This window comes from Fusarium odoratissimum, assembly GCF_000260195.1.
Source record: "Fusarium odoratissimum NRRL 54006 unplaced genomic scaffold supercont1.2, whole genome shotgun sequence".
Lineage (NCBI taxonomy): Eukaryota > Fungi > Ascomycota > Sordariomycetes > Hypocreales > Nectriaceae > Fusarium > Fusarium odoratissimum.
In genome coordinates this window covers 1,179,828-1,192,234 of record NW_022158688.1, presented here as the reverse complement: position 1 = coordinate 1,192,234, position 12,407 = coordinate 1,179,828, and the positions used below count along the sequence as shown (strand labels likewise).

Below are 12,407 nucleotides of genomic sequence, written 5' to 3'. Positions count from 1 at the left end.
CAATGATGGCAATGACCACTGAGGACCTAATGACGCATTTGTGAGTATAATTACTCCACGGCTGCGGTTAAGCTGCTGCTCGATCTTGATGTGCTGGCCTTTGGCTATTCTCAGGCGAAGCTTCTACTTCAACTAGAGGGTCTGTGAAGGACTGTTCACAAACACGTATATATCTTTACAATATTCGAAAACGAAACAAATTCATGCCACGTTGTGATCAGCTCAGATGAGCATCCTATTCACAATATGGTACGAAGTGCCTAATCAATACCGTTCGATAAAGGGGGCTTAGGTGTCCATCTAGCTAAACAACGCTGGTCTTTCGGAGTACATTCCCCCAGAAGTAGCATTTTATAATCTGACCTTGCAAGAACCGCCCCGGTAACCCCACCACCAGCCGAGAAGCCGGATGGCTTGAACTGAGTAAAAGTGGTTACTGGGTAACCTAACGAGACCAGCGCCAGTATTCTCAAAAGAAAAACATAATCATTGAAATCGTGAGACTACGGAAGGCAAGTACTATCCTTGATCAAGACTCGGAGGTAACGTGTTCCGTCGCTTAGCCTGGATTGACTTCCATTGCAGAGTCGCTAGGGCGTCGAGTCGAGTCGCAACCTCCTATTTCGCAGATTCGCAGCGAAGACACCTATCCCTTTATTGGGCAAATCTAATCCATCCGTCTAAACGCCATCTCAGGTCCGCGCTGAAAGGGCAGCCTGGAAAAATTTTCTTTGAACTCGATCGGTGAGCAGTATCACTCCAATTCAATCGTTCCTGTCGGTCTGTCAATATCACAAGCATGCGAAGGAGAAGCATACAGGAGGCTCACCTGGAGGCTTAGACGTGGTGTCGTATACCACCCTCGCGATGCCGTCAACTTCGTTCACAATGCGTCTGCTAATAGCCTTGAGAAGACTCCACTCGAACTCGTAGGGCTCGGCACTCATCATATCCAAGCTGGTCACGGCTCGCAGAACGCAGATGTAGCCATACGCTCTGGCATCACCCTGCACACCGACAGCTGTTGACGAATGCAAGTCAGATATCGATATTAATTCGTAGAATGGAAGAAGGGGGTTACCTCTGTTTGTGTCAAGCGCGGCGTAGGCTTGTGTGACCTGGCAAATCGATCAGTAAAAGTTCTCTCAGATGACAGGTGGTCGCGTCGAACCTCGTCATAAATTCCCGCCTCGCGGATCATGGAGATGAAGATGTGATCCGCCTTGCGCACAATTTCGACGCGTTCGCGGGTGACTTCGCCGATTATTCTGATACCCAGACCAGGGCCAGGGAAAGGGTGTCTCCCAATGAGCTCCTCGTGAATCTGCAGTTGGCGTCCGAACGCCCGTACTTCGTCTTTGAAACTATGTATTGTTAGCGACCGTGACAAGTAATTATCCTCTCATTAGATTCGTATTCAAGCCTGATCACGTACAGTTCTCGGAGCGGTTCAAGGAGCTTGAGGTGTGCCTCCTGTTGTTTATCAGTATCTTCCCATTAAAGTATGGAAAATTGGGTGCAACTTACGCCGTTTTGCATGCGAGCAGGAAGTCCTCCCGCATTATGGTGAGCTATGCAATTGTTAGTATCTGCGGCGGCATTCGTGAGGTGCATAAGAAGTTGGGATTGAGGGGTTTGCCTTGGCATTCAAAGCGCAGGCGTATTTCCCCTTCTCGCCCCTCCCAACGACGTAACGAGAAATGAACAACAGGGAGACTTACATTTGATGGTGGAACTGGCGGCTCCTTTGAAACTCAAACTTTCCACAATGTCCGCTATATCGTGTTAATGTTTTCGATTCTTGGTGGGCAAAGTGAACAACTGACCATAGAGTGTTCCCTGGAGGAACCATTCAACCTTTCCGGCAAACGGTGTGTTTTCTGCTTCCTTCTCTATACTGTAAAAAAAAGGTTAGTTAGTCTTCCACGGTTCAGAAGAGGACGAGCATATGCTTACCGGAGTGCCTCAATTTCAAAGAGGTCGATAACTTTATCTGGGGTCAGCATGGTAGGCTAGCCAGCTTCCAGGGGTAAGTCTCACAAGTCTCTCCGATAATCTTCCTCTTGGCTTCTGGCTCCGTGACTCCTGCAAGACGGCTGAAGAAGAGATCAGATCCGTCCACCACAGTAAGGTTAATCCCCAGGTGCTTATCCAGGGTTTCTTTGACCTGTTCGCATTCATTCAGACGCATCAGACCTAAAGCACATTAGAACATTGCTCGTAAGGCGTAAATACGTTGTCAAGCGACAAGATCTCACCAGTGTCCACTAGAATGCTCTTAAAGCGGTCTCCAATTGCTTCCGTCAACAATTTAGCCCTGTTATGGAGGCGTCAGTAAAACGGTGTTCGATAGAGAGCTTTTGACCTGGGTATCATACGCCACAGTACTGTCAACACCTCCGGAAACAGCTCCAATCTGCGAAGTAATTAGTAAGTTGACATAGGACGTTGGGTAAGATGGGAACACATACAACCTGTGCTTTGTCGCCAACCAGCTTTCGAATTCGAACAATTTCTCGCTCTGAGAAGTTGTCCATTTTCCAGTCCGCTCGGGCACCACAGATCTTGAGAGCGAAGTTGGCGATTATGTCAGTTCCCCGCTCTGTGTGAGAGATCTCAGGGTGGAATTGGATGCCTGCCAATCATGCTTATTAGTAAAGCTTAGCGACAGCTTCGATAAGACACACATACCGAAGACGGGCTGAGAATCGTGGGCAATGCCAGCAAACTCGCTGTTTTTGGTGGTGGCAATGGTCTTGAAACCGTCGGGTAAATGAACGAGCTTGTCAAAGTGACTCATTACAACTGTAGTCAGAGAACGTTAGATACCATTAAGCCAAGGTAGACGAACGAGATCTGCAAAACGAACCTTTCAAAGAGTCTCCCAATCCCTCGAAGAGACGGTCAGCATGGTTACCAATCTTACGTATGGCCATCGAAGTCTCTCCGTATTCACGGGCCACGCCAGGTGCCACATTGTTTGGGTCTACTCGCCATGCTGGGACAGCCGTTAGTAAATAATCACTCGGACATATCCAGGGGGCATAATACCAATTAGTTGACAGCCATAGCAGACTCCTCTTCATAACACATTAGCAACCTTTTCATCATTCTTTTGGCGTTCAACGTACAACACAGGAACACCGAGCTCGAACACGAGCGGATCCACGTTTGGTGCATCGGGAGAATACACGCTTGACGGACCCCCGCTAAGGATGATGCCAACGGGTTTCCAGGAAAGATCTTTGAGCTTCTGGGTACATGGTAGCATCTCAGAGTAAACTCCAATAGATCGCAGCCGTCTCAAGATGAGCTTTGTTTAATTAGTTCTTATCACCCACATAGCAGGAGTAGAGAACAAACATGACTGGTCTGGGATCCTAGATCCAAGACGAGGACGGTCTTGACAGCAATGGTCAGTACTACATCGGGATTTAAGAATTCTTAGTCCTTACATCGAAGGTAGCATGCGGCGGCGCCGCGTCAAGTGTTTCGCTCATTTTTGGAAGAGATTTCTGGTCAAATCTTCAGGCGCGATAATTGTAAGTCTGGTTATACTGGCAGAAGGACAAGGGACCATGCAAGCATCCAGGCGAAGCGAGTAATGTATAACTAAAAAAGAAAAAAAGAAAAATTCTATTTGGCTGACTCATCTACACACAGCCCTACCAATGTTAGTACCGCATCAAGGTGGTCAATCTTTATGAAATTCCGTTAATTTCCGTAGGTGCATACTCTTAACCATGTTAATCATTTAACCAGTACCTAGCGCTGTATGCCAAGTCATAACTACCTTTCCAAGTTCTCCAGCTTCGTTAGACGCATACCCCGATATTTTAACACAAAAGCAAGCCTCTAATAGTGATGACAGAAGCGCTGATCTATCAATTGCTGCAGATTGCAGACAGGCCTAGCCATCAGCGAACCGGAATATGCTGTCTATTATAGATGTAGTGTCTATGTTGCCAAAACATCGAATGACAAGTTTGCCGCAGGGCCGCACAAAGTCAATGCGAAAAACATTAATTTAGTTATCTGTCACTGTCGAAATCATCAGCTGCTAGTCCCAGTACCTGAGAGAGTTGTTAGGTCGGTGGAGCCTTTCATAAGAAAAGCTTGATATACCTCCTATCAGCATCCAAGTTATCAACTCAGTGCATTTTCTTGGTGCCCTCCTTTTTAAGAGTACTAGCAAACCGGGAGCCATAGCTTAACAGCTATGTTAAGAGTATTGTACCTTCGAGTATGAGTAATCGAGAACTACGAGACCATTCATCTGGCTGATCAATGTTTGCACTAGTCAGAAACTCGATTTCCAACCCAGGACCTCAGAGCTTTCCTGATGGCCGATGGGTTTCCTCACTCCTAATGGTGCAACGGTAGAGGGGTCCTGCCACCAACACAATATATCTGCATCGCAGCCGTTCAAGTTCATAGTACAGCAGAACCGAACCACCTGAGCTCCAAAGGAGTTACCTACGATAGGTAGTTTCTTCCATCGGACAGACACGTCAGGGCCCATCTAAACACAGTCTATTTTTGGAACTCGAATACTGCCGAGAACAATCACTTAACTAAAACAAGACTATATGGGAGGAAAGGGTCTAGGAAAGGTGGACGTGTTCAAGAAAACGCCTTGGAGGAAGAAGGCGTTTGTGTAATCCACGAGCCTTCTCGAAAGAAGACCTTTCCTGAAACTAACGTGCCTCCTGAAGCCCAGAACTTTCCCGAGACTATTAGCTTTCCCAACGCTATGTACTCTCCAATGCCTGCCAGACCATCTCGAAACGAGGCTTCTCGTACTGAAAAGAAGCCAACCACAGATGGAGACTGCTTTTGAAGAGACACAACCTGCGAAGCAACTGCAGAATCCCCGGGAGAAATCGAGTTGCGCGTGATATGACTGGCAGTCTTCTCATGGAGAGACCACAAGCAAGCATGAGTTCTGACCTCAGTCACACTCCAACTGCTGGCTTAGATTGCGATCAAGGTGCCATAAAAAAGATGCCGGCACCTCACGTGGCCGTGGAACATGAAAACCCGTCTGCCACAATGCAAGGGCAAAGGTAGCCAGTGCATGAAAGGGTATGCCTTAGATTATTTTCGGTTTGGGAAAGGACTCGAGCGATACGCGAAACGTAAGCTTAAATGTTACAGCTTTAGCCATAACCATTTGGCTGAGAACAAGTACATCCGTAGCCGCTACGGCAATGCACATGGATCAGATGTGACGCTCTTCCAACATGTCGCTCGGTGTCGGAGTAGATGTGTCCATGCAAGGACTCCATCATTCCTTGTCTATGGTTCAGCACGAATTATTTGTGCAGTAGTTGTACCTCCAAAGAGATCTAATGGACGGGGGTAGAGATCTGGTGACCAGATGCTAAGTCCTCATCGCCTTTCATGTATACCACAAAAGAGGATCGCGACATATGAAAAAAAAAAAAGTGCAGAGATTGATGCTACTATTGCATCGAGTTAACGTACATTATGAGCATGACTTGGGAGGGGACCGCATCTGTTCCCATGTCGTCAAAATGAGGTCGTGGGCATATTCAAATAGCAGGCAAGATGAAACCACATGAAGTTACCCAGGTCCTCGCTAGAAGCCGGCACTGGATTGCAAGAGAAGCATCATCGTACTATTTTCCCTAATACTCCCATGGCCATCTTGTCAGGTAATATAGTTTGTCTTTACTTGAATATACCATCACTTTAGGACCTGGTAACCGACCCACGAATGATTCCATAGCAGGTTTCACGGAGCACGGTTGTGCTACGGTCGTTAGGGGGGGTGGTTAAACTATGTTCATTCTCTCGGCAAGCATCGGTCTGATACAAAAAGGAGTCTCAATGTCGTCTCATAGCAATACCTTCGCATCCGTAACAAGAACGCTCACTCAGGCCAGGGCGCCCATAGGATCCCATGGTGGGAGGATAATCGCTTCCTTCTTGAGCACATCGCGAACCTCCTTGCTGCAGAAGCGAGGGTCTACAACAGCCTGATAAACAAACTCGTCGAGCCAAGCATCACTCATAACAAACCATCCTTTGTCACCAGCCGCAGTGCCCCAACTGTTCTGCACTCTCCAACGGACAGGCTTGCCCGTCTCCTCGTCCAGATGAACTGCAGTCAACACCATAGCGTGGGTCATCTGACTCTCCTGTGTTGTCAATCGCTGTGCTTTGCTCATGCCTAGCAAGCTAGTGTTGAAGCCAAGTTCGTAGTCGATGAGGTCGAGATCCATAATGCCCGACTTGGAGTCGGAGAACTTACCCACGTCGCTACCGAAGAAGATAGGCAGACCAGCCTTGAGCATCTTTATGCATGTTCCCTTGAGGGTATCGATATCAACGTTCACGTAACTCACGCCACGTCCACCCACGATGTTACCAAGTCGTGAAACAGAGAGGAGAGAGAGCGGCTCGTGCCGAGGATCGTCCACAAGTGAGATCATACTCTCGATGGTGCTAGAAGTGATGCGGAAATCGGAGCTATATATGTTCTTGGCGAACTCTTTAGGGGTAGTCTTGAGCTGATGTGACTTGCCATTCTTGTCGTTGTACTGCCAAGTGAAGGTTTCCTCGGAGCTTGGTGGTGGCCCAAGGAGAAGAGTCATGATGAGAGAGATCTCACGAAGCATTTTGTCTTTCGCCGACGAGAGTGTGGTAGCTGAGACACCGTTCTTAGAGTTAATCAGGCCCCGTAGCTTGAGTGCGAATTCACGAAGCTTGGTCTTGATAACACTATTAAGAATACCCGTGCTCTGGGCATTCCATGTATCAGGGTAGAGGGTCTGTGGCACTAGACCATACTTCTCGACAAGGTTATAGACCATGTCCCACTGACCACCATCAGAAACGATGTCGCCCAGCAAGGTTTGAACGAGACGTCCTTCGAGATCCTCTCCTGCGGTATCGATGATCTGTTCCAAAAACCAGTTCGCTTTTTCAAGCTTATCCCAGAAGAAGAGATACTGCTGTGAGAGCTCAAAGCTCTCGAGATTATATCGCTTCATGATGGCAACTCGGAACACGTTTGTGGAGGCAAACAACCAGCAGCGGCCGCTTGAACGCTGGTTCGTAATCGGATCTCCCTCGAATGGGATCTTGACATTATAGATCTGCTGGTCTGCGATTTCGGTCGACAGTGAAGTGAGCACCTGTCTCGGGTTTGCTGAGCTCAGTGCCGTGAGTGCGAGTCTCAGTGAATGTTAGCCTCGATAGGAGCGCCCTGACAGCAGGAAATCTCACTTGTTCTTGGGATCTTTGAGGATAGCAGACTGCCAGGACTCGAGGACATGGACAGATAGACCTTGAGCCTCGCGAGTCAAGGGTCCGACCGTACCCTTCTCAGCGTCGCTGCTAATTTCGACGTATTCGTCATCCTCCTGGAGTTGGAGACTACGGAGGCGCTCCATGACAGCCTTCTCGTGAAGTGTTGGCTTTGATGGCTGAGCACCCATGGTCACTTTCATACACGAGAATACGTAAGGTGATGGTTCAAAGAAGCAAATGTGTAGGAGAAGGAAATCGTGCGCTATCAAGGTTTAGGGAGAACTTGTGACAGAGTTTCGTCACGCGCTGTCTCATCAAGCATGAGCTTGCGTGATTGATTGTCAGGCTGTGTACCCATCCATCTCAGCTCTGTATTGCGTTAGCCTCGCGCGGGGAAATACCTTGATGATAAGAGCTCTGAACACGCAAGATGCTTTAAACATCATGACCATCATGAACAGATCGACACTCAGGGCTTGAATAAATATTCCGTATATACAATAAAAGAGACACTCACCAGGAGAATAATGAACAAGGCCAAAACGTCACTGAACCACAAGCCAGAGTACGGCAGTTGAAATGTAGGGTAGCGATAGACTTGGAAGTGTCGGCACGTCTGGGCCGCGTATCAAACAGCAGGGAGGCAGCATGTTTCCGTATGTGGTTAGTTCATAGAACCTTGAGAGCTCAGTTGCCACTCCTAAATCTTAACAGTGCAGTCAGACAGTGACACGGCGGGACACGAACGTTCAGCTTTATGTAGATGTGGAATCAATTGACAATTACTACAGTCCATGTACAGAACTTTCCCATCTACGCAAAAGACTCCAATATTTCCAGCTAGCCAACATGATTTATCCAATCTCGATACAAACAAACTTGAACCATCTTGATACATACAACAGATCCCCAGGAAACTTGACATTGTACAGGTGACTCTCAGGACAGCCTGGACCTACTCCTCATGACCGAGGTAAGCCCAGTAGTGCTGTTCATCAACTCATTATGGTATTGGGAAATAGTCGCGTTACAAGCGGCTGCCCGTCTTCAGAAAACAGTAAACACGCTTACAGGCGAGAGCCGTGGATGACCTTCATGTCAACGGCGAGCTCACGAGCACCGTCGTTGAGGACGAGGACACGGACGGAGCCACGGCCGGACTCGAAAGCGCTGCTGAGGCGGGAGTAGAGGTTGGACTGGTCAATGACGGGGAGACCCTGCTTGACGTCACCTGTCTCAGTCATGGCAACGATCTGACCCTCCTGCATGTCGAGGACACGGTACTGCTTGAAGACAGGGCCGAGCATGGACTGAACGACAACGCTGGGGGCAGGGTTGGAGATGAAAGAGGACTCCTCGTGGAGCTGCTTGGTGAAGAGATCGACACCAAGGTAGCGGTACTGACCGGTGGCAGAGGAGGTAGAGATGCGGATGACCTGGCAGGGGCGGCCCTGGAGCATCAGGAAGTCACCCAGACGGATATGGTGGCAGGGGATGCTGACGGTGTTGGGAAGGCAGTCAGCAGAGGGACGAGGACCCTCGTGGATGTCAATCTCAATATCGCGACGACCTCCATGGGCAATGCGATCACCGAGCTTGTGAGCACCGGCGCGGAAAGAGTTGTAGTGACCTGCTGACAAGTTAGCTTGGACTGTTCGCGAGTTTATTACTCCAAGATTTGGTATTCACTAACCGTCGTCGTCGTAGTAACCCATCTTGGACTTGTTGTTGTCGACCTTGGTAGTTTCGACGGTTTCTTCAGTGAATCTCACGTCCTTCTTGTTAGATGGACGAGCAACAGGCGTGTCAACGGTGAAGTTGTTGACCTGAGTTGTCTTGGTATCGCGGTACTGGGGCTGGGAAGAGCGGCCGTCAACAGTGAAGTTGTTGATTTCAGTCTTCTCAGAAGTGTATTGAGGTCGGGAAGAACGGCCGTCAACAGTGAAGTTGTTGAACTCGGTCTTCTCGGTCTGGTTGTACTGAGGGCGAGATGAACGTCCGTCAACGGTGAAGTTGTTGATTTCAGTCTTCTCGGAGGAATAGAATTGGGGAGCGGGTCGGCCTTCAACGGTGTAGTTGTTGGCTTTGAAGTTGTCTTGAGTTTGGTAGTGAGAGGGAGAGTGAGAGTGGGAAGTAGGGTCTTCAGTGGAAAAGGCTTGGGCAGGGCGGTAACGCTGGCGGTATTCACGTTCAGCGAGATCGATGGGGGTGGAGTAGTAGGGATGACGGTGGGTGTCGACCTCTACGTGAGTGTGAGAAGTTTGGTATTGGGAGGGTGGTTGGTACTGAGAGGGTTGGTATTGAGAGGGAGGTTCAGGTCTGGATTTGTCTGGGTTAGCTGATGGATGTCTATAGTATCTCGCTTGCGTATCATATGGCAACGGGAGGCGGGCGGCCCCTGAGGTAGCTCCACCGCCTTGCTCAGGCCAGAAGGCTTAAGCGCACTAGTGGACCGGGGATGTGAAGCAAAAGCAAATTGGGTACCCAGCCAAGCTGAGGTGGTTGGCGCGGTAGCGTACATGGGTAGGGGTGTGATGTGAGACGGTGTGTGGTGAGATGTGATGTGATAAATTGAGATGGCTGGGGGGACTCAAGGGGCCGAAGCGCCTGTGTTGAGTGGGTTGTGGCCAGCCGAGTTGAGGAAAGCGAAAGTGAAAATCGGACTGCGGAGGAAATGCTCAGGGGGGAACGGCAATTGCTACCGTCACAAGTGATAGAAGACATGCTTTGACATGTTCCATCTGATCAACTTGGAGGAGAGAGAACTGCTCTGACCTGGAGGGCAATGATTTCGCAGGCCATTGCGGACTCGTCTCGCACGGTCGGCAAACAGGTAGAAAATGGGCAATATCAAAACCAGGGGGCCAAGGAAGTTGTAAAATCGGACATACCGTCGCGAGTCTTCACGGATAGTAAAGTGCTCTTCTTCGTGCTCGAATTTTTGGACACCGGGACGGCGGTAACGTTCTTCTTCACGCGTAATACGGACCTCTTCTTCGCTAAAGCGTTGCTCTCCGCGAGGAGGAACCTGTTCGGCGGTGACAGAGACAGAAGAGTATTGACCTTCCCGTCCGGCTTGGGGCTGTTGGGGTTTGATCTCAACCTCTTCGTGGGTTTTTGTTTCGGTAACGGTCTGGGTATGGGATTCGGATTCCCGATATGTCGATGGGAAGATGCTAAAGGGAACGGGGACGCGAGCCTCAAAGTCCAGATTTGCGACTTTTGATGGCGCGAGAGAAGCTTCTCATACAACCTTCCGAAACTCGAAAGGAAGACAAGAAGTTCTCTGGCTCTTGTTCCTAGAAACAAAAGTCGAAGAGAATGGAAAAGAATCGGTAGATGGCGAGCGAGGGCCTTCAGTCGTTCTTTTCTTCTTGTCTGGGTGAGGTTTTGTTTTGACGATGTTGATGTGGATGGCGATAATTGGAGGGAGTAGGAGGAGAAGAGGGACCGAACAGGACGCAGAACGAAACTGGGCTTTTGAAGACGGGGGCAGGATTGGACGACTTGTGCCAAACTGAGCGTTGTGTTGCTCCCTCGGCAGCGCTGTGTCCTGTTGATCCGTTCTGTCCTGTTCTGTCCCAGCCCTTTCTCACGCACTTTGCCCTCTCCATCGTTTTACCTCTTTCTCTCACCCCCATGGGCGTGTCGATTGTCTCTGGGTTGTTGTCGCCGATTGCTTGTTTACCACTCGTCTTGTTTACTTGCCAGGGGGTTAGTATGTCGTTCTATTTACCTCTTACCAAATCGAGTATAGGCCTGAGACCTAATCCCCGTATGTGGTAGTCCCATCCACTCACTATGATTATTGCAGCCCCGTCTTGGCTGCGGAGTGCCACTTTTATCCCTTCCTCCTGCGTCTCAGCCAGAGACATTCAGCCAGCCATCGAAGCTCTCGAAGCTCTTTGCCTTATCTGACCTAGCCTGACCTCAGCTTCAGCCAGTCACGAAGAGGCCAGCTACCTAGCTGTCCGCGTCGTCAGCACAGGTTGCACAGCTATCCGCCCATCCTGTTCCACGCAATTCCTCTTCCAGCTCCGATCTCCTCTCGTCCTTGCACGTATCCGAAGGGCCCATGCTTTCATGGCTCCCAACTGCCAACTCCTAACATCAACAGTAATAGAAAGTGGAACACAACCCCATATACGAGAGATGAGACATCGCATCCGTCACCGCTCCGCATCCATTGAACCTGGGTGACCGTGATGAGCGGCATCCCGTCATTTCAAAGGCCTGGGGTCGAAGATCTTCCCCTGCCTTCAAATTCATCTAAAGTTCTACCCGCACCAGCGCTCCGTTCCTGGCAATTGGAAGAGCCTGCGTTGTTAACAAAACAACAAAACGAAGACTGTCCAGTGACAATTCCTCTTGAACGCCACATAAGCACCATGTTTAATCAGGGGGCGGGGACCAGCATCCAGGTACTTTGAGCGCTACCACACAGTATCCCCAACCACTCATTTTATCATTTCACCACATGGCTGTCTGTCTGATTGACGAAACTTGAAAGATGATAAGGACTGCCCATTCTGAAAGTGCCGAACTGCACTACGCATTTCATGTATTCGATCAAGATTGGCCGGAGAAAGGGTGACAAGCGCGAAACGGAATCAAGTCCTCAGACCTCAGTGATAGATACCTAGTTGGGCAACGCCGCAACGACTGTTTGAGGGGCTCATGCAAGTTGCAACCTTTCTCCCATTGGCTGCCATGTGAAATCCCAACCTCCCCAATTTAAGTAACTTTCGAATTGTTCAAACCGGCGCACCAGCTTTATTCACCTGCAGCACCAGCGGCTGATCAGGCATGAAATCAGTCGTAATGAGCCTGCCGTTGCTATCGTGGAAGCCAACCATTGGACCTTGAAGCATCGTTTTATGCAAATGCATTAATCAGTGCAAGTGCTGTTCAGTGGTCGCTCCCCAAACGTCATGATGCGAATTACTGTAAAGTCAGTGTGTTCCTAACCTTGCCTCGGTAACGGTTTGGCCTCAGAAACTGGCGTTGATGGTGTCGAGCTGAGCAGGCTAGGCATGGCATCGCTTTGGTTGGCCTCCTTGCTTTCGTCAGTTTCAGAGGCTCAAGTACCTAGAGCTACTTGGGCCTATCATGAACGATCCCGTATTTGA

At 49.4% G+C, this 12,407-nt stretch overlaps 5 protein-coding genes across 7 annotated transcripts; 1 reads left to right on the top strand and 4 right to left on the bottom strand.

The window, feature by feature from the left end:
- Positions 1–458: 458 nt before the first annotated feature.
- FOIG_02046 (GMP synthase) lies at positions 459–3,500 on the bottom strand (the record flags this gene model as incomplete). The annotated part of the gene is made up of 19 exons (XM_031199119.1): positions 459–774; positions 830–1,021; positions 1,082–1,118; positions 1,172–1,364; positions 1,436–1,473; positions 1,528–1,571; positions 1,722–1,775; positions 1,827–1,897; positions 1,957–1,987; positions 2,041–2,196; positions 2,259–2,317; positions 2,379–2,416; positions 2,472–2,635; positions 2,692–2,805; positions 2,870–2,998; positions 3,052–3,080; positions 3,132–3,313; positions 3,364–3,402; positions 3,456–3,500. The coding sequence occupies 19 exons, from the start codon at positions 3,498–3,500 to the stop codon at positions 755–757; spliced, it is 1,635 nt and encodes a 544-aa protein (XP_031071156.1). The 3' UTR covers positions 459–754.
- An 81-nt stretch (positions 3,501–3,581) lies between these two features.
- On the bottom strand, positions 3,582–7,912 carry FOIG_02045 (bleomycin hydrolase). Its single transcript, XM_031199118.1, has 3 exons — positions 7,796–7,912; positions 7,255–7,647; positions 3,582–7,203 (listed from the first exon to the last, which is right to left on the bottom strand). The coding sequence occupies exons 2-3, from the start codon at positions 7,476–7,478 to the stop codon at positions 5,901–5,903; spliced, it is 1,527 nt and encodes a 508-aa protein (XP_031071155.1). The 5' UTR covers positions 7,479–7,647; positions 7,796–7,912; the 3' UTR covers positions 3,582–5,900.
- On the top strand, positions 7,735–12,336 carry FOIG_02042 (uncharacterized protein). 3 transcript variants are annotated; one of them, XM_031199113.1, is made up of 2 exons: positions 7,735–9,571; positions 9,634–12,336. In XM_031199113.1, exon 2 carries the CDS (start codon positions 10,064–10,066, stop codon positions 10,502–10,504), a length of 441 nt encoding a protein of 146 aa, XP_031071150.1. In that variant the 5' UTR covers positions 7,735–9,571; positions 9,634–10,063; the 3' UTR covers positions 10,505–12,336. The 3 variants fall into 3 exon arrangements, with proteins under 3 accessions (XP_031071150.1, XP_031071151.1, XP_031071152.1); XM_031199114.1 differs by having other exon boundaries at positions 8,051–8,251; positions 8,693–12,336; XM_031199115.1 differs by having other exon boundaries at positions 8,068–8,251; positions 8,986–12,336.
- FOIG_02044 (woronin body major protein) lies at positions 8,346–8,993 on the bottom strand (the record flags this gene model as incomplete). The annotated part of the gene is made up of 2 exons (XM_031199117.1): positions 8,346–8,908; positions 8,972–8,993. The coding sequence occupies 2 exons, from the start codon at positions 8,991–8,993 to the stop codon at positions 8,346–8,348; spliced, it is 585 nt and encodes a 194-aa protein (XP_031071154.1).
- FOIG_02043 (uncharacterized protein) lies at positions 9,700–10,002 on the bottom strand (the record flags this gene model as incomplete). Its single annotated transcript, XM_031199116.1, has 1 exon — positions 9,700–10,002. One exon carries the CDS (start codon positions 10,000–10,002, stop codon positions 9,700–9,702), a length of 303 nt encoding a protein of 100 aa, XP_031071153.1.
- Positions 12,337–12,407: the final 71 nt, after the last annotated feature.